Source organism: Canis lupus, chromosome 37 (assembly GCF_048164855.1).
Source record: "Canis lupus baileyi chromosome 37, mCanLup2.hap1, whole genome shotgun sequence".
NCBI lineage: Eukaryota > Metazoa > Chordata > Mammalia > Carnivora > Canidae > Canis > Canis lupus.
Genome location: NC_132874.1, coordinates 5,996,863 through 6,015,323, shown reverse-complemented (window position 1 = coordinate 6,015,323; position 18,461 = coordinate 5,996,863). Strand labels below are relative to the sequence as shown.

General features: G+C 36.6%; 1 protein-coding gene and 1 long non-coding RNA gene across 22 annotated transcripts in view; one reads left to right on the top strand and one right to left on the bottom strand.

The window, feature by feature from the left end:
* Positions 1-18,461, top strand: part of LOC140626332 (uncharacterized) — a 591,342-nt gene that overhangs the window by 354,705 nt on the left and 218,176 nt on the right. For 3 of the 21 annotated variants that reach the window (XR_012025525.1, XM_072814052.1, XM_072814046.1), the window contains one exon: positions 12,815-16,765. The exons of the other annotated variants lie outside the window; for them this stretch is intronic. Coding sequence is in view for 2 of the 3 variants with exons in the window: in XM_072814052.1 (XP_072670153.1) it covers positions 12,815-12,823 (9 nt within the window). In the remaining variant the exon portion in view is untranslated. Of the gene's footprint in view, positions 1-12,814; positions 16,766-18,461 lie in introns of those variants that run through there. 21 annotated transcript variants of the gene reach the window in all.
* Positions 1-18,461, bottom strand: part of LOC140626335 (uncharacterized) — a 31,775-nt gene that overhangs the window by 6,038 nt on the left and 7,276 nt on the right. The window contains exon 2 of the long non-coding RNA XR_012025530.1: positions 2,149-2,195. This is a non-coding gene — a long non-coding RNA (uncharacterized lncRNA). The remainder of the gene's footprint in view (positions 1-2,148; positions 2,196-18,461) is intronic.

Here is an 18,461-nt window from a genome sequence, read left to right as displayed (position 1 = left end):
GTAGGAAAATTCCAATGATACAGGTTATCCCCTGTCAACCATTATGTTATAGCTTTTATATGTACACTGAAAATCATACCAGCTTATAAAAGTTTTTCTTTTAGTTATATGCATTTTAAAGAACTTAAAAAAAACATTAATCTTTTACATGATCCAAGAATTTATCATTTGTGTTGCTCTTTCTTCATTCCTTCTGGTTGTCACTTTCCTTCAGTATGGAGAACTTCCATTAGCAAATCTTATATGTCACATCAAATATATTGATTTTACTGTCATTTTTGTAGAATATTTTCACTAGCTACCGAATTCTGATTTGACAGTCTTTTCCACTCAGCTCATAAAGATGATGTTCTGTCATTAGGCTTGCAATGTTTCTGCTGAGAAATCGTCAGTATTGCAAACCATTTCCTGTGTACAATGGGCCAGATAAATAGATTTTTTTTTTCAAAAAGGTTTTCTTAAGGCCTCCTGAGTGTCTCAGTTGGTTAAGCATCTGCCTTCTGCTCAGGTCATGATCTTAGGGTCCTGGGATGGAGTCCCCTGTCAGGCTCCCTGCTTAGTGGGGAGTCTGCTTCTCCCTCTCCCTCTGCTACCCACCACCACTCCTACTCTCTGTCTCAAATAAAGCCTTAATTTTTTTTTCTTTATGTTTGTTTTTCACTAGTTTGACCATGATGTGTCTGGATGTAGTTTTCTTTGTGCTTGTGAATCACTGAGTTTCTTGGATCTGTAAATTTATGTATATGACTATATTTATGAACTCTTAGGCATTTACTTACTCAAACTGTTTTCCAAAAATGTCACAATGTAACATGTGGAATCCAAAAAAATTGAAGCAGAGATAGAATATTGGGTATTCGAGGTGTAGAGTTGGGAGAAATGGGGAGATGTTGGTCAGAGGGTACAGAGTTGTGGTTATGTAGCATAAATAAACATGGAGATTTAATGTAGAGTGTGATAACTACAGTCAGTTATACTGCATTGAGTTTTGGTGATTTGCCAGCAAAATAGTGACTAGTCATCGTTTCATTACATGTATATATATCAAACCATCATGTTGCTCACTTTAAATAAATACAATTTTTATTAAAATAGTTCTTTTCAATTTCTCTTTGCTCTTCTTGTGGCACTCCATATATACATTAGGTGTTTAGAAATATCCTGCAGGACTCTGGGGACTCTGTTCATCTATTACATTTTATTTCCCTCACTGTTTTCCCCCATCTATATTAAAGTTCCTAATTCTTTCTTTTATTATTTACATACTGCTATTGAGTTCACCCAGTGAGTTTTTCCTTTTAAATTTTGTTTGCCTCCAAAATTTTTTTTTATTATTTTGCTTTTCTCTACTGAGAGCTTTTGTATTTTCATTCAAGAGTATTTTCTTTATTCATAAAGCATAGTCAATCTTAGCTGCTTATATGTTTTTATAGCTCCAGTACCTAGGCCATCTTTTTGGGTTTGTTTGTTTTCTGGTCTTTTCCTTTGAAAATTGAAATTTCAATTTTCAATTGAATTCTTTTCCTTTGAAAGGAAATTTCCTTTCCTTTCCTTTCCTTTCCTTTCCTTTCCTTTCCTTTCCTTTCCTTTCCTTTCCTTTCCTTTCCTTTCCTTTCCTTTCCTTTCCTTTCCTTTCCTTTCCTTTCCGTTACATTCCGTTTTGTTTTGTTTTTTGTTTTGTTTTTGTATGTAGAATAGTTTGGGATTGTATTCTGGTTTTGTGAGGATTGTGTTGTGCAGAGTGTATCATAATATTTCTATCATAACCATCTGGAGATGTTGATGTTTATTTTATCAAGGAATTGAGTCACTTAGAATGAGACTGTACGTTGTGTCCCCCCTTTTGGGGAGGTGATTCACACCTCCATTTATCTTTCTCAAGCTTGCCTGGATTGCTTTGTTGCATCCCTGCTGCATGAGGTCAGAAGCCTCAGATCTCCATTCAGCACCCAATGCCTTTGATTCCTTCATTGGGACTGTCTTGTATGTGTGTAGGGCAAGAATTTAAGTGATACAATACATATTCACAAAATTAAGGGATCCTCTTTCTCTCACTCTTTCATCTCTGGGATGCTCTCCAAACTCTTGAGCCTGCTGGAATCTTCCCTTCTGTTTTTCTTGCCAGAAAGAGTTTATCTGAGATTTTACCTGCTTGTGCAGCCATCGTTGCTCAGCACCTTGCAGCTGGGGTCATACTGCACAGGAAAAATAGAGATGAGAAACTCATTATTATGTGAATCACTTTTCCAAGTTTTGATTCTCTTCCATAATCTGCCTGCTTTTGAGGGTCCTCAGGTGACTGAGATAGATATGTATACATATATATATGTTTTGCCATGTGTATGTATGTGTATATGTACCTATGTGTGTGTATAAAGTTTAAGGTTTTTAATTGTAATCTGCATGAAGAATGGGGGATAGTGGACTTACCCACCACAATTGAACCAGAACCCATGTTGATTTTTTTCCTCCAGAAAAACATTAACTATGCCAAAGTATAGAATCTTCAGATTAGCAAAGCCATTGTGACAAAATTCTCTGTGTGTGTGAATTGTGCAGAGAAGAGAAGTGATAGTCAAATTGTGTTCATTACAAACACAAACACAATTTAAGAAAAATACTTCAGATTTTGCATTCCAAGTAAACTTTGCCTTTATTATTTCAAGGGCATTGAAAACAATAGTATGCTTTTTTTCTCTCCATTAGGTTGTTCAGGATAGAATAGGTTATATATGCTTGGAGCCATCAGAATGAAGCTATATATAACTCTAACACACGACTAATCTGTAGGTATTGTTCAAGCCCTTTAGGACTGATACTTTGTGGTAACTTAAATATGTTTCAGTTAAGAATAAGGAGTTTAAGAATTAACATTGGTGATATTTCCTGTTGTGAAATACATATAGTATAGGTCAGCGCCAACTTCCTTATGAAAGTGAGTTTATATAATGATAAAGTAAAAATATCAAAGGATAAATTATTATGTCTGAATGATGTGTGTTTTGGAAATAGTACAATATTCTTTTTTTGTTTCTCAGAATAAACAGAGGCTGGTGTGTATTGTGTATTAAAGATTTCTGCTTTTTGGGTAGTGATTAAGTAAGACTCTTAAGGAAACGAAGAATGAGGGCAACAAAGCCATTTTATGCAAAAATGAAATTATATTGTTTTTTTTTAAACATAGGATGTATGAGCATGCGATAAAGCATAGGATTTTCCATATGCTTATGATACCCTTCTGACCCTGAATTAGATCAAGTTATTTAAATAGGGCTCAGATAAGGAACACATTGCAGTTCAGGTGAAAGAATTTTGTAATGTGCACTTTCTAAGCATTTATTCTTCTTCTTTGCCCTTTGATATTGTTAGTACAAAAATAGCAATTCTCTGAATTTACATTGTTATTTGTAAAATGATGCACCATTTAGAGCTTTTGTTGTATGGCAACAAGGATGTAGAAAATACTTGTGTTTAATCATTGTTTTATTATATCAAGTTACCTCAGTGTTTCACATTTTAAAAATTGAGCTGTAATTTGCATTCAGTAAAATGCACAAAGCTTCGTGTAAAGCACCGTGGCTTTTCAAAAATACATGTTCTCCATATGTAACCCAGATCAAGGTCTGGATCATGTCTCTTGGCCCTGATGCATAAAACTTTCTTCATTCCCCTTCCCTCTCAATATCTTCCATCCTCAGCCAGAGTTAATCATTTTGGGTTTTGTCAGCACATATAGATTGCCTGTTCTTAAACTGTATGTAAATAGAATCATACAGTGTGTACCCTTTCTTTCACATAAATGCTTTGAGATTTGTGTGTTGTATGTATCAATAGTTCTTTCATTTCCACCATTGAGGAGTTACTTAGTTTTATCAATATGCTCCAGTTTGGTTGTCCATTTTTCTCTTGCTAGCTTGCTTCCATTTTTGGGCTGTTATGAATAAAAACACTTAGAATTTTCTTATATGCATCTTTTTGTGGATTATAGCTCACATTTTTCATATTATATGAGTTCATTATAAATTGTGTTTAGTATAGCAGTATCTCTATTCCTTTTTCTTGTCAACTTTAAAAAGATACTTTGCTATAAAAAGAAAAAAATGGTCCCCAGATGTATGTTATGCTAAAAAAGTTAACATTTTTGAAAGATTAGTTGCCCTTTATTCAAACATGGACTGTCCATATTTGATTCTCTTGTACAAACTCTAAAGAAAAATTAAGCATTGTAAACCTATAAAAGACGTATGAAAATTAAAACATACCACCTCTATGAGAGTCTCTTTTCCCAAACAACTTATATGATTATTTTCTTCCTCAAAGACCAACCACATGGTAGCATGTCTTTTCCCCACTAATCTCTTTGAATTTACTATGTAATAAGCAATCATATGTCCACTCCTCATGAGAACAAGGCCATCTGTGTCTTACTCATCTTTCCATCCCTGGCATCCAGCACTTTGCCTGGCACATGGTAGATATATTTTGTGTGTTGTGTGAATTGAATAGCTGCCTTTTGTCTAGGGGGCTTATTTCCCTTGCAGGAGTTGTTTTTGCTATGGAAACATAACACACACTTAGCTTTAGCTTAGGCGTTTACTATTCCCTTTGTCTTAAGTCTTTTGTTTAATACATGAGCTGACTTATCCCAGTTTCCTGTTTATATAGGGCAGACTTTTGATGGAAATGCACACTATCAAGAACCTATGAAAAACGGGGCACCTGGGTGGCTCAGTGGTTGAGTGACTGCCTTTGGCTCAGGGCGTGATCCCAGATCTAGGGATCGAGTCCCACATCGGGCTCCCTGCAGGGAGCCTGCTTCTCCCTCTGCCTATGTCTCTGCCTTTCTCTCTCTGTCTCTCATGAATGAATGAATGAATGAATGAATGAATGAATGAATGAATATCTTAAAAAAAAAAGAACCTATGAAATATTTCTGTTTTATTACCCTAATTACATTATATTAAACTTCATCGATGTGTCTTTGTGGAAAAACAATATCAGGTAAATACTTCATATGTATGTGCTTATATGTATGTACAATATATATTATTAACTTTTTTTTCTCAGGTATATAGTACTTGGTGTACTCTGTACTTAGTAATAGAAGCCAAGCCTCATTTTTTTCTTTTTTCTTTTTGGCAAAAGACACATTATCTGTTTAGCACAATTAAAAGACCTTGAAATTATGCATGATTTTCATTACTACTGGGATTTCTATGTTGAATCAAAGGTCATTATTCTAATCATCTCAGACCCCTCTTTTTCCCTAATAGATCTTTGCAATGCCCATCTGTCAGTCGTTCGTGGTATAACCTTTTCTGATCGGGGCAGGATGGCAGATGGACAGCAGATGGGAGTTTTGCCCTGCCTCTTGATTCAGATCCTGGAACTGTCAGCGAATGTCAGTTTGTCCTCACAGTTTGCGGGTTCCAGTACTGTATTTGGCTTCCCAGCCAGGGGTCTGACTTGATGCAGTGCTCAACCAGCTTTTGGTCATTGTGACTTGTTAATGGTTGAAGACGAATAGTTAGGGTGGAGGAACCCACTGGGTGTGTAAAAGCACTTCCTTTCTATTTCACTGAGTGCTATGTGTTCAGGACCCTGGAGTCCATTCTCAATTTCCCATTATTGGGAAATTTTTATTGTAATACAGGTCTCTATGTTTTTAAAAATCTGACTCCATTTGCCCAAAGTCTTTATTTCTGTATAAATTCACATGAGGAAGCAAGTAAGTAGAGATACTCAGCTGCTTAAACCATAGATGTTTTTGTCTAAATTGTTGGACAACTTGTCATCTTTTGGAATTCCTAAAGGTAAGGGATGCTTAAAACTTGGTCTGATAACATTTTGAATAACTGTATCGAACTGTAACTCTACCTGCTTGGGCTACAGCATTAAGAGAGAATTTATAGGAGAGAAGAAAGTCTTTTTTATTCTTTATTTTTTAAAATTCTGAACTGTTAGCATGCACTCTCTTTTTAATTTGTGGATGAATTTGTTGCTTTACAAGTGATTCTCTTCACTGTAAGTATAAGCCAGATTCAAGTAAACAGATGAGGCTGAGTAAATGGAAATGGCCTTGACAGTGACCATGAATAAAAGACAACCATGAGTCAAATTGTATGTGAAGAGGTTTTTCTTTCTTAGTTTCTTTAGACTTAGAGCTTCACAAAGACCATATTGTGCCCCATTTTCAACTGAGCTGAATTTCAACTTTGATTAAGAACATAAGAGTTTATGTAAGGAATGCATGTCCACCGATCTTTAGGTAATTGTCCATCCTGAATATGGAAACCTGTGAGTCTCTTAACTGATCTGTCATGAAACTATTGCCCAGAATTCAAGGAGACCCTCAGAATGCTGCATTCCTTCTTTGTACTCTGAACTAAATTGAAATATTGTGCCCTGCTGGTTAATAGTATTTCGGTTCATACAATAGATTGATGATGTCATCATTACACAATTTCTTAATATGGATTGCTTGTGCTTGAATATTGTGTTCTGGAAGTTGAGTTGGTTCTACATGTGAATAAATTATACTGGTCCAATTATGTCAGTAATATTGGGTTGTTATTCTCAAATTGCTTGCATTAGTTCAAGAGATTCCTTTAATCTAAGATACCTATAGTGTTAGCCACTATAGGGCACTATAAACTGTAAGTTATAACAGATTGCTTGGTAATCATTTGCCTAAATCTTGAGTAATCTGTGCATCATAAAATGAATATGCATTGTATTCCATGTTCCATCAGCTATTCTATGATCTTTCCAGTTTTCTTCTTTCTTAATATATTTAAATTTTTAAAAACTCTGTGCTTGTGTCCTCACGTGAGATTGTGCATGCATGTATGTAATTATCCATCAGATTATATCTGGCAGATGACCAAGGTACCATCATTCTGGAACCATGGCAATCTGTCTGGGGCTTCCTTGAAACTAATTCATTGATTCTTTTAAAGGAATCTTGAAATAGAAAAAAATCTTGTTACTCCACTGCCCAGCAATGGCATAAAGGACTGTGTTTCACCCCTACTAGTGATAAATGTATTTTAATATGGATCTTGCTAACATGATTTCAGGTGAGGTGTGGACAGGCTCTAATTAGTTATAAATTTATAAATCCTGGAAGAGAGGTTTAATTCAAAACTCCCCATCTGACTAACACTTCTGTGATGCTTTTATCCCAAAAAGTGTTCTCATAATGAATTCCCATTAGCCATGGAGTTAAGACAAAGTCACAAACTTCAGGAAAGCGAGCAATCCATGTGACTTAGCCAGTTAGACAGAAGCTCTACTTTGCCAGCATGCCACCTGATTCCCCTGGACTCATTCTTGCTTTTTGGAGACAACTCTTAGAAGAAAGTTTACAACCATAATGAAATGTTGTACAGAAAAATTTAAGCCATCTTACATTAGACATCTTCAAGGACAATAGCTAGGGCCTCATATTTAAATCATCCTTTATGTAGTAGAGTACTTATTGATTTCAAAGTACTTTTCCCATGCTTTACCTCTTCTGATTTCAAAACATCCTCATTAGGCAAGCATAGAAGAAATATAAATAACCAAGAAAGCAAACCAAAGTTCAGCATCTGGTTTGATTAGTTATTGCCTTTGTGCCACAGCCATCAATACTGGTTAACAGTGGCAAACTTACAGAGGGTCCTTACTTACCTTCAGGAAACTTCCATGTTCATAGGCAGTAGAGATAATTAATAGTTTAGCATATGCTGGAAGGTGGTATTTTAATGAAAATTATCACAAATAGTAAAGCAGACCCAAGTGTCCAAGATGGAGAGAGGGGTATGCTCCTTCATGCCAGAAGGGTGGCCAGAGAAAGCCTCTCTCTAATTGTGTGTGTGTGTGTGTGTGTGTGTGTGTGTGTGTGTGTACATTTTTTCCACTGTTGGCTTTTTACTGAGATATAATTTACAGATTTACGGACTGAGAATTCAACAGATTTTAAGCACGTGATCTAATGAGTCTTGATAAATATAACCTGCACCTCTGTCAATATGTAGAATGTTTCTATCCCCAGAAATAGAGCACCTCAACCCTTTTACAGTATAACCTGTCATCTTCACTTCCCAAGGCGACCACTCTTCTGATTGTTTCACCATAGATTGGTGTTGCCTATTCTGGAACTTCCTATAGTGGAATCATGCAGTAGGTACTCTTTTGTGGCTGGACTTCTTCCTCCTCTTAAGATTGTTGATGTTTATTCATGCTCTTGCTCTATAGTCATCATTCTTTTTTTCTTGTTCCTGTCTGGGTGTGCCCCAAGTTATTAAATACAGTTTCCAACTTGGATGACTTTCAGTTTTGGCCATTAAAATTAAAACTGTTAGCAATATTTTATGTAACAGATTGAAATATATATATGTATATATATATACACACACACATACATATATATACACACACTTATCTATTTAATATCTATTTATTTCATATGTGTGTGTGTATATATATGTGCATTTATTTATCTATCTATCTATCTATTTATTTATTTTACATTTCTCTCTGGTAGATCCCAAAAGGTAGGTGTTGAACTTTAAAAAGTAACTTCCATACCAGTTTCCAAACTTTAAAAATAACTTCCATAACATTTTCTCCTCCCAACAGCAATTCAGGAGAGTTCAGGGTTTTTTGAATTTTTGCCCCTCCCCCTGCCCCCACATCCTCATCAACATTTGGTGTCCTCAGTCTTTCAGGTTTCAGCCATTTGAGTAGGTATAAATGGTGTTTCATGTGATTTTGATTTGTATTTCCAAAACAACTAATGTTGGTGAGTACTACTTCATGAGCTGATTGGCTTTTAACATATATTCTTTTGTGAAATGCCTATTCGAGTAATTTGCCCATATTACAAATTGAGTCGTCACTAATAGAAATATTAGTGAGTTGTAGGAGTTAGCCCTCCTTTGTCAGATACATGTACTGAGAATATTTTCTCCCAGTATGTAGCTTTATCTACTTATTTTCCCAGTGAGGTCTTTCAAAGGCCAAAGGTTTTAATTTTAATGAGGTTTACATTATAATTTTTTTTCTTTAGTTATCAATGTTCTCTTGCATTGTAGGAAATTTTTGCCTCCTCCAAGATCACAAAGATATTCTTTAATGTTTTCCTTTAAAAGTTCTATTATTTAATTTTGCTGTTTAGATCTATGATAATCTGGGATACATTTTCATGTATGATGTGAAGTATGGGTAAAAGTTCATCCCTCCACCCCCACCCCATAAATAGCCAATTGTTCTAGCGTCACTGGTTGAGATCTCTCTTTATCTTTAGAAATGTTTTGGGGCCTTGGTTGAAAAGTCACTACTATGGGCTTCTATTGAGAATGTAAAAATATGAAAAGACCAGTGTTCCCATCCTCCCAACAGCAACAAAATGGCAGAAAATATGCAAATACATAACAATTCTTCAAGTCACAAGAAGGCTGAGGTCCCAAAGAAGCCAAGTGACCTTAAAATATAAGGAAGGGGGCACCTGGGTGGCTCAGTGGTTGAGCATCTGCCTTTGGCTCAGGTTGTGATCTCAGGGTCCTGTGATCGAGAATGCATTGGGCTCCCTGTAGAAGCCTGTTTCTCCCTCTGCCTATGTCTCTGCCTCTCTTTCTGTGTCTCTCATGAATAGATAAATAAGAACTTTTTTTTTTTTTTAAGAGAGATAGCTAAGGAAAGACAAGTTCTTCCAAAGAGAGATAGGGTGCAAGCACTTGCTTACCAAGGCTATGTGTATAGATACTGGCAAGCAGAATTCAAGTAACATTGCTAACAAATTGTCAAAAGCCCATTATGGGATAGTAAGAGGAGGTAAAACTTCTAGACACTAATGGAATTTGTAGTCACTCCAGGCTCTTCTGATGCATAATATATGCATAAAAATGTTAAGTCAAGAGTCCTGAGAAGTCATTTTTATGTGCAGGCCAGGGGAGTGGATCAATTCTTGTGGGAGGAGAGGCAGGAAGTCTTGCCTCTGCCATTTACACCCTTCTCTTCTGACAAACAAAAGCCTTAAAATCACATGGGGGTAAAGAACAAGAAACTGTTGTCTTTAGGATGCTGGTGAAAGCTCATTGCAGCTGGAAGAGGGTCTGGAAAAACTCTCTCTCTCTCTGGGTTAGAGACAGCAGTATATCTTGGGCTCAGGCCTACAAGTTAGGAGTGGGGCAGGACCCAGGAGGAGGTTTATTTCCAAGACCCAAGAACTCATCATGTTCCTGATTAGAGCAACAGAGAACACACCTCAATTTCTACCACCTGGCCAACAAGTGTCAAGGGGCTAATAATACTGGTATGATCCCAATTTACAGATGAAAGACTAAGGATAGAGACATTAAATTTCTCAGCCAGTAAGTGGCAAAACAGATTTGAGCCAGGAGAGTCTGGCTCTGAGTCCCCATAAGTGCTACACAATGCTTCAAAGGTAGGACATTGCATCATTGCTTCAAAGGTAGGACAGTGGGAATGCTGATGGGATTGAGGCAAATCAAAGAATGGGCTACTCCAAAGTGCAGGCGAATGCTTGAGGGGATATATGATTTTAAGAATGGGGTCCAGTCTGGGGCACCTGGGTAGTTCAGTTAGGTGAGTGCCTGACTTTTGATTTAAGCTCAGGTCCTGATCTCAGAGTGGTGAAATTGAACCAGATGTTGGACTCTGCACTCAGCAGGGAATATGCTTGAGATTCTGTCTCCCTCTCCCCTATATCTCTCTCAAAATAAATATTAAAAAAAGAAAGAATGGGTTCCAGTCAACAAGACCTCACCCAAGTGAGGAATGAAAGGGGTCCATTGTACTTAGCAATTTAAAAAATTATCTGTAACATTAGCAAGTAGGCAGTTTCATTGGACTGGCAAAGATTAGAACTAGGATCAATTGGATTCAGAAATGAAGATGGGTAAGTAAAAACACTTCACTTCCCCCAGAAGTTTGGATAGGAAAAGAAGGATCGATGCATAGATAGTGACATTGGAACAGGAGTGGTTTCTAAGAGTAAAAGCAATTTGAACTTGTTTATAGGATGGGGAAGATGTCAGTGGAATGGGAAAATTTCTCATTCTAAGAGAGGAAATGGACAGTTGGAATGGTGTAAGGTTAGTTGATGTGTCTGGGATGTGTATTGAGGGGTTCCTGGGAGTACATATATCTTTATGTGCAATATTAAGAGGCAAATAATTTGTAGAGTTTCAATATATTCCTATGTCAGATAATAACTTATCTATGCCTAGAGACCTATATATTAATGTCACCTACATCTTCCTGGTAATTTTTTTTTTTTTGAACAAAGTAGCAAGGAAAAGTTGTTTCCTCTTTACTGATGTGTGTTGATATGCACTTTGTCAGAATACAGCTTTTTGGTAATGGTGCAATAAACCACTGTCGTTCTGATGTAGTAATATATAATAGACACAATAACTCAAATGATTCCATCTTACTTGACATAATGCAAAATGTCTTGAAAGATGAGACCCAAAAAGAGCAGCTTGCAACTCTAAATAGCATGAGTTTTGAGGTTTCCACTAGGGTAGTGGTGTCTTGCAGGACAAATGTTGTACAAACATATACATGCATCTCATTGTTCTTAGGATGATAGGTGCCTCAACGTGTCAAGTGTATTGAAAGAGAGTAGTAACATAGTTGTAAGTCTGTTAACAAGATTTAACTTATTTAAAGATTTTATTTGAGAGAGAGACAGAGATAGCAAGGGAGAGCTCAAGTGGGGAGGAGAGGGAGAAGCAGACTCCTTGCTGAGCAATGAGCAAGGAGCCCTTGTTTAGGTAAGCATGACCTAAACCAAAGGTACATGCTTAGTCGAGCCACCTCAGCTCCCCTGTTGTCAACATTTTAAAGCATGTGGCTATTTGAGTATTTTTAATCCTGCATTTGACAATTAGTAGAACCTCTAGAAATTCTGGACTTGCAAATGTAGTTGAAGTCATGAAGTTTCATCTGACATTAGAGATTTAGTCATGGTAGCCAGTTACTCTCGTCAATGTAAAAGGCATTCCACATGCCTTTTTGTTTTCAGCAAAAGCACTGGAAACATTCTTCTCTTATGCTTCTAAATCCTTGACTGTGTGGATAAGATTGTTTGGTCAGATCCATTTCCATTATATGCATCTTACTAAATATTCATCCCTTCCAAGAATACAAATACAGTATGTTTGCTATTTTAAAAACTGCATTACATTTTACTCCAAACATGTGAGATGGGCTTATTTATATCTATATCTTAAATATTGACACATATGAATAAGAAAATGGCATTTTCATTTGGGAATTGAATTGACAATGGGAAGTTTAGGTTGGCTGTCTCAGTAGGTCACATGGAAGAACCCAGCCAAGTCTATCAGCCATATTTGGCCTAGTTTCCTACATATGTTTGCCAGATGCAAAAACCAGCTTGTTGCTCTAAGGCCCAAAAACCTGGAGCAACTTGTGCTACTTAATCCAATGGGTGTCTTTCTTTTTGCTTAAAGTTTACATAGAGAGGTCAGTTTGTCCCAGTAGAGCATAAATAGAATGAGGCCTCCCTTTGCCTTTCACAACATACAGAGACTTTTATAGAATGCTCTTGTCAAGTATTTTTGGCAACACAACTGCAAAAAAAAAAAAAAAAACCCACACACAATCCTACAAATATGAGCTTTATGGTGAAGAAATAGGTATGAATGTTTGGACAATTGAGTTGAATAAACACATTCTTTTATTGAGGGGTCTCCATGTCTTGTGGAAGTTGTGGCTTAGGACACCACGAAAATGTTTATATTCACATGAAATTTGTCTCTTGTGTCATGTTTTTCAGAAATTTTGACAAACCAATCCCACAGTCTAAGGTCATACGTCTGTAGCTGATTCAGACCTGAAAATGAATAGAGATGTCAAAGCACTGAGCATATTGGATGTTCACAGATGAATAAGCAAGATGGCAGAAATAGTTTTCTAGGTCTTTTTTTTTTCTTTGCCTTTGTATGTTTTTGGTAATTCTTCAACTTGAAATTGTCATAGAATATGTTGTCATATTTATGTTTGCTTGTGCTTAGCATAAATATATATATAAACATATAACATATATATATATAAACATGTATCTATGTTTCCATAGTTCTATCATTGCATCATAATATGTAATTATGTGGGGATATATAAATGCTCCCCCTGTACAATAGAGGAAAAATGGGTCTGGTATTTCCCTTATGGAAGTATCTCTAGACTATTTTATGTTTGGGGTATAATTGTACTTTTTAAAATTAAAAGGAACAGTTTTAAGTAATGCATCAGCCTATTAATTACATGTTTATTTATTTATTTAAAATACGTTATTTATTCATTTGACAGAGCGCACAAGCTGGGGGAGAGACCATGAAGTAGGGAGCCTGATGCAGGGCTCAATCTGAGGATCCCGAGATTATGACCTGAGCTGAAGGCAGATACCTAACCAACTGAGGCACCCAGGTGCCCCAGAAAATGTTTTAATGAAGTTTACCAAATTTTATTTTTTAGTGCTCTGTGTGTGTGTGTGTGTGTGTCTCTGTGTGTGTGTGTGTGTGTGTGTCTGTGTTTGGGCAGCTGCTGTAGCTCCCGAGAGGAAGCATAGTCTTATAGGAAGCTGTAGCTCCCGAGAGGAAGCTGTAGTCTCCTGAGGCTGTTGAGATGTAAAATGACCAGGGATAAGTGGATAGAAAGTGAACATGAGTGGTTCTCATGACTTTCATGTTACTACATACTCTACATTTCTGTCTTTCCCTTTGTGATTAAGATTTATTGGGAGAGAACGGGCTCTATTGGTTAGATATTTGACTCTTTGTTTTGGCTTAGGTCATGATCTCAAGGTCATGAGATTGATCCCTTTGTCTCTCCCTCTGCTTCCCCACTTGTGCATGGTCTCGCAAATTAAAAAAAAAAAAATATTGACACGGGAATTTTGCACTAAGTTAATTTCTCACATCCCAATGTATAATAAATCTTCTACCTGTAGAATTACTGTAAAATTCTAGTAACCATTTGAAGCATGAAAAAAATTGACTTGGAAACCCTAAGAGTACTATGATACTTAAAATCATATAGTGCTAAACTTGCCTAGTTGTATTATAGTTACATTTGTCTATCTTGTCTACTGTATTTTGGTTTAATTAAGAGCAGGGGCAATTTTTATTTTTAATTTAATTTTTAATTATTTTTAAGGATTTTATTTATTTATTCATGAGAGACACAGAGAGAGGCAGAGGGATGAGAAGCAGGTTCCATGAAAGGAGCCCCATGTGGAACTTGATCCCAGTATTCTGGGATTATGCCCTGAGCCAAAGACAGATGCTCAACCACTGAGCCACCCAGATGTCCCTATTTTTTAATTTTTTAAACTTTCTTTTTGGATGTTTTAAAACTAATCAGATTGTGAAGTCTTTTTTTAGCTTGTGTATATTGACACACATGTTACATTAGTTTCAGGTGTAAAACATAGGGATTCAACGACTCTATTCTTTATATTGTGCTCACCACAAGTGTAGCTCCATCTGTCACCATACAATGCCACTACAATACCATTAACTATATTCCATCTGCTGTAACTTTTATCCTTGTGACTTATTCTATAACTGGCAGCCTATATTTACCACTCCCCTTTTATCCCTTTTGCCCATAGTTTGGCTCCCTCCTTTTCCCCTCTGGCAGCCATTAGTTCTCTGTTTATAGGTCTTGTCCTGCTTTTTGTTTATTCGATGTTTAGATTCCAAATACAAGTGAAGTCAGGGTCTTATTCTTTTTTATGGCTGCATGATATCCCATTTTGTGTGTGTGTATGCAAACATACATATCACAACTTCCTTATCCTTTCATCTATTGATGGGCATATAGGTTGCTTCCATATCTTGGCTACTATAAATAATGCTGCAATGAACATAGGGATGCAAATGTCTTTTTGAATTAGAGTTTTTGTTTTGTTTGGGTAAATACCAAGTAGTATAACTACTGGATCATATTGTTATTCCATTAATATTTTGAGTAACCGCCATACTGTTTTCCAAAGCATTCTCAGGTGGGTTCCTTTTTCTACACATCCAACAAGTATTGGTGAGCAACACTTATTTCTTGCTTTTTTTTTATTATTATTTTTAAAATTTTAACCATTCTAACAGGTATGAGGTGGTATCTCTTTGTGATTTGATTTGTATTTTTGTGATGATGAGGCATGTTGAGCAGAATCTTTCCATGTGTTTATTGGCCACCTGTATGTCTTGTTTAGAAAAATTTCTATTTAGGTCCTCTGCCTATCTTTTAATTAGATTGCTTGGTTTTTGTTTTTGTTTATTTTGGCATTATATAAGTTCTTTATCACAATTTAGATTTTTGATCCCTAGTGTAGTATTTGTTATATTAGGAAATATTCAACAAATGCTAGTTGAATGAGTAAGTTAATAACTTACCTGAATTTCTCTTGCAATCTTCACCAAAGTCATATATTTTTCTTTTTTTTTGGGTAAGTAGCAGAGATTTGTGTTCATATTTTCCCTTCTGGAGTTGACTGACATTGCCAAGGGACTTTTATATTAGTGGTAAAAAGAATGCTGGAGTTACAGTACAAATAACCTGCGTTTAAATTCTGTCATCACTGTGTCATTACATGCTGTGCCTACCTGGAAAAATTATTTATCTTCTCTGAACCCTCATGTCTTCATCTCTAAAATGGGTTAATAACAGCTACTGTATATGGTTGTCATTTCAGTTACCTTTATTCAAGAAGCCCTTGAAATCTCTAATATTCTTAAATGGCTTAGCTCTTTGAATAGGAATAAAATTTTGAAATATTTAATGATAGTTTAAAACCGTTCACTGTAAATCTTGTTGCTGTGCACCTGCCTCAGTCATGGAATCAATGGCCTTTCTTGCTTCAGGAGCATGGCAGATGCAGTAAAAATTGTGGAACAAATGTGTCATTGTGCACTTGTCAGAAGAGTTCTTGTATAAGCTAGGATTTGTTGAAAATGCTAACGCTTCCATTTACATATTGAGAAGAAAGTCTGAAGGTCTGAGACTCTAGCTTATAAAAGTGAGATGGAACCACACAGAAAGGGAAGGCCCCCTGCAGTGAGGCAACAAGATGTTTGATGAGATTTTGGGGGTTGGGAGCTGGGACAAGGTGACTTAAAATGACAAGAAGGTTGAGGAAGGGCTCCCCCACCCCACCTCACCCCACCCCGGGCCTGTGCAGTAGAGCAGAAAGTGTCATCTTCCAAAGAGGCCACTCTATTCACCTCTTCTCCAGGTAACTCATGTCTTAGAATTGGCCCAGATTTTCTGCTGGGGCAGAGATGGTTAACTGAGCTTATAAGTCAGCAATAGCACCAATTATAGGTTCACAGAGCAAGCGGAATCTGTGACAGAGTGTGCAGTGTGCCCCTTTCCACCTGCGATCCCCACAGTGGACATAGCCAAGTCTGTAAGGTAAGGAATAGGAGCCAAGATGGAGTGTCTGGTCAACTGGGGGATACGGCTAGAAACTCGTGGAGAGAACCACCCCAGACACTTCAGAAACAGATACAGCCAGCGAAGGTAGAGATTTAAACCCAAAGACTGAGCCACAGTAGCTCTGCCCTTCTCAGGACGGAGCAGCCCTCCCAGAAGGGTAATAAACAGAGTAGACACCCTACTCTGCCACCACAATCTTGCTTACTTAAACTTCTTCTTGAGGAGATGCCAATGTTTCAGGAGAAGAGGCAAGAGATAAAAAGCCCAGAAACCCTAAAAATGTCCCCCAAAAGACTATTTTCTGAGGAACCTGAGTAATACCAAATGAATAAGCTTTAAGGTTCTGTTTTGTTTTGCTCATTTTGCCACCGAGTGGGAATGGAGACTTCTGAGCAAGATGAGGTCAGTTCTGTGATGGGAAAACATTTTATTTACAAAATTGGTTTTTATACATCTGTGTCATAATGAATAAATTTCAAATTAACCACACTAGTCTGCCTTCCTCTGTTTATAACTTACATATGTATCATGGTCTCATTTATAATTTATGTCTTTGTAATATTTGGTAATGTAGGGAATGCTTTCCCATACACTTTCTCATCTGTTTCTCACCATAACACAATGAGGTAATGTCAGTATTATTATGTTTCTGTTCACGTGAAGAAATTGAAGATTTGTCCCAGAGCAGGTAGCTGAGGACGGAGAAAAGAAGCAAGGCATCTGATAGTTCAGAGCTTCTTTCTATGCTGAGGAGTCCCCACAAATGTTACTCCACTGGCCCTCATTTTGTTTCTCTCTGGAATCCTAGTCTCTGCAATGGTATGATTATTTGTTGGGGTCTCTTACACACTTTTTCACTTCTTTAAAGAAATATTACTGCAGAGCTTAATCAGGATGTATTTGAAATGAAAATATTCTCTTGTTACCAGTATGCAACTCATTCTTTTGCTTTGGTTGTGTTAGTCAAAATTTCACTAGAATAGCCTGTCTATGTGATAGGCTATGGCTACATCTTGGCACAACAAAACAACAGCCTATGGAAAACTCATCCTGATCATTTCTTATCCTAGGAGAAATGCAGAGAACAATGAAAGTGAGTCAATATTTTATAAATTCAAGGTCAATATTCTATGTCAATGTCAATAGTGTATGAGCTCCAAAGGATTTGTGTCACTATTAAATTAGAAATGATCCACTCTTATTTGATGTATAGTAGATTTAGCCATATAATGGACAGAATCTAACAGAATACAAAGGACAGAGAGCAAACATATTTTGTAAGATAATTGGAAACCTCTTATGAGCTTCAATATAGAGTAATAGAGACCATTGTGTGTCTTTGGCTATTCATTCATCTTTAGCATCAGTGAATTTATGGCTTATATTCCTGGCCTTGACCTAGAACCCTGAAGTGCTGCATGTCTTTGCCTTGCTTTAGCAGGTCCACTTCAGGATCATGAATTGGTGTTACATGTCTATAGCTCAGATCTTAGATAGATGGGTGCTATTAAAATTGGGAGGGAGACTTTAAGTTGATGGTCAAGGATTTTCTGCTTTTATTTATGTTTGCATCTTGTATGTCAACCTTTCACTATAAACTTTTTATTCTCAATATTTAGTCCATTTGAATTTGTTGAGCTGTAGTTCATGATGGTAGAAATAGATCTATAGGGCTTTCTTCAATGCTATTTGTCCTTGCTAATGTATTTTGTACCTAGCCAGGTTTGTGGAAACTCCACTTTGTGAGTTTCTCTGAGATCTACATATCAAAGAATGTTTTTCTCCTTGCTTAGGAGTTTTTTATTTTCCATCAGATTTCAGTGGGCCTTGTAGAACCTTCTCCAATCATACAAGTTACACTTTCGCGATTTCTTTTAGAATGTTAAGAGAGTGTGTCCGTCCTTTTTATATGATTTTTGTTTTCAAAGTCAGATCAGGGTTTTATTAGAGTATTGTAAATTCACATCTTAAGTTCCTTTGAAATTCTT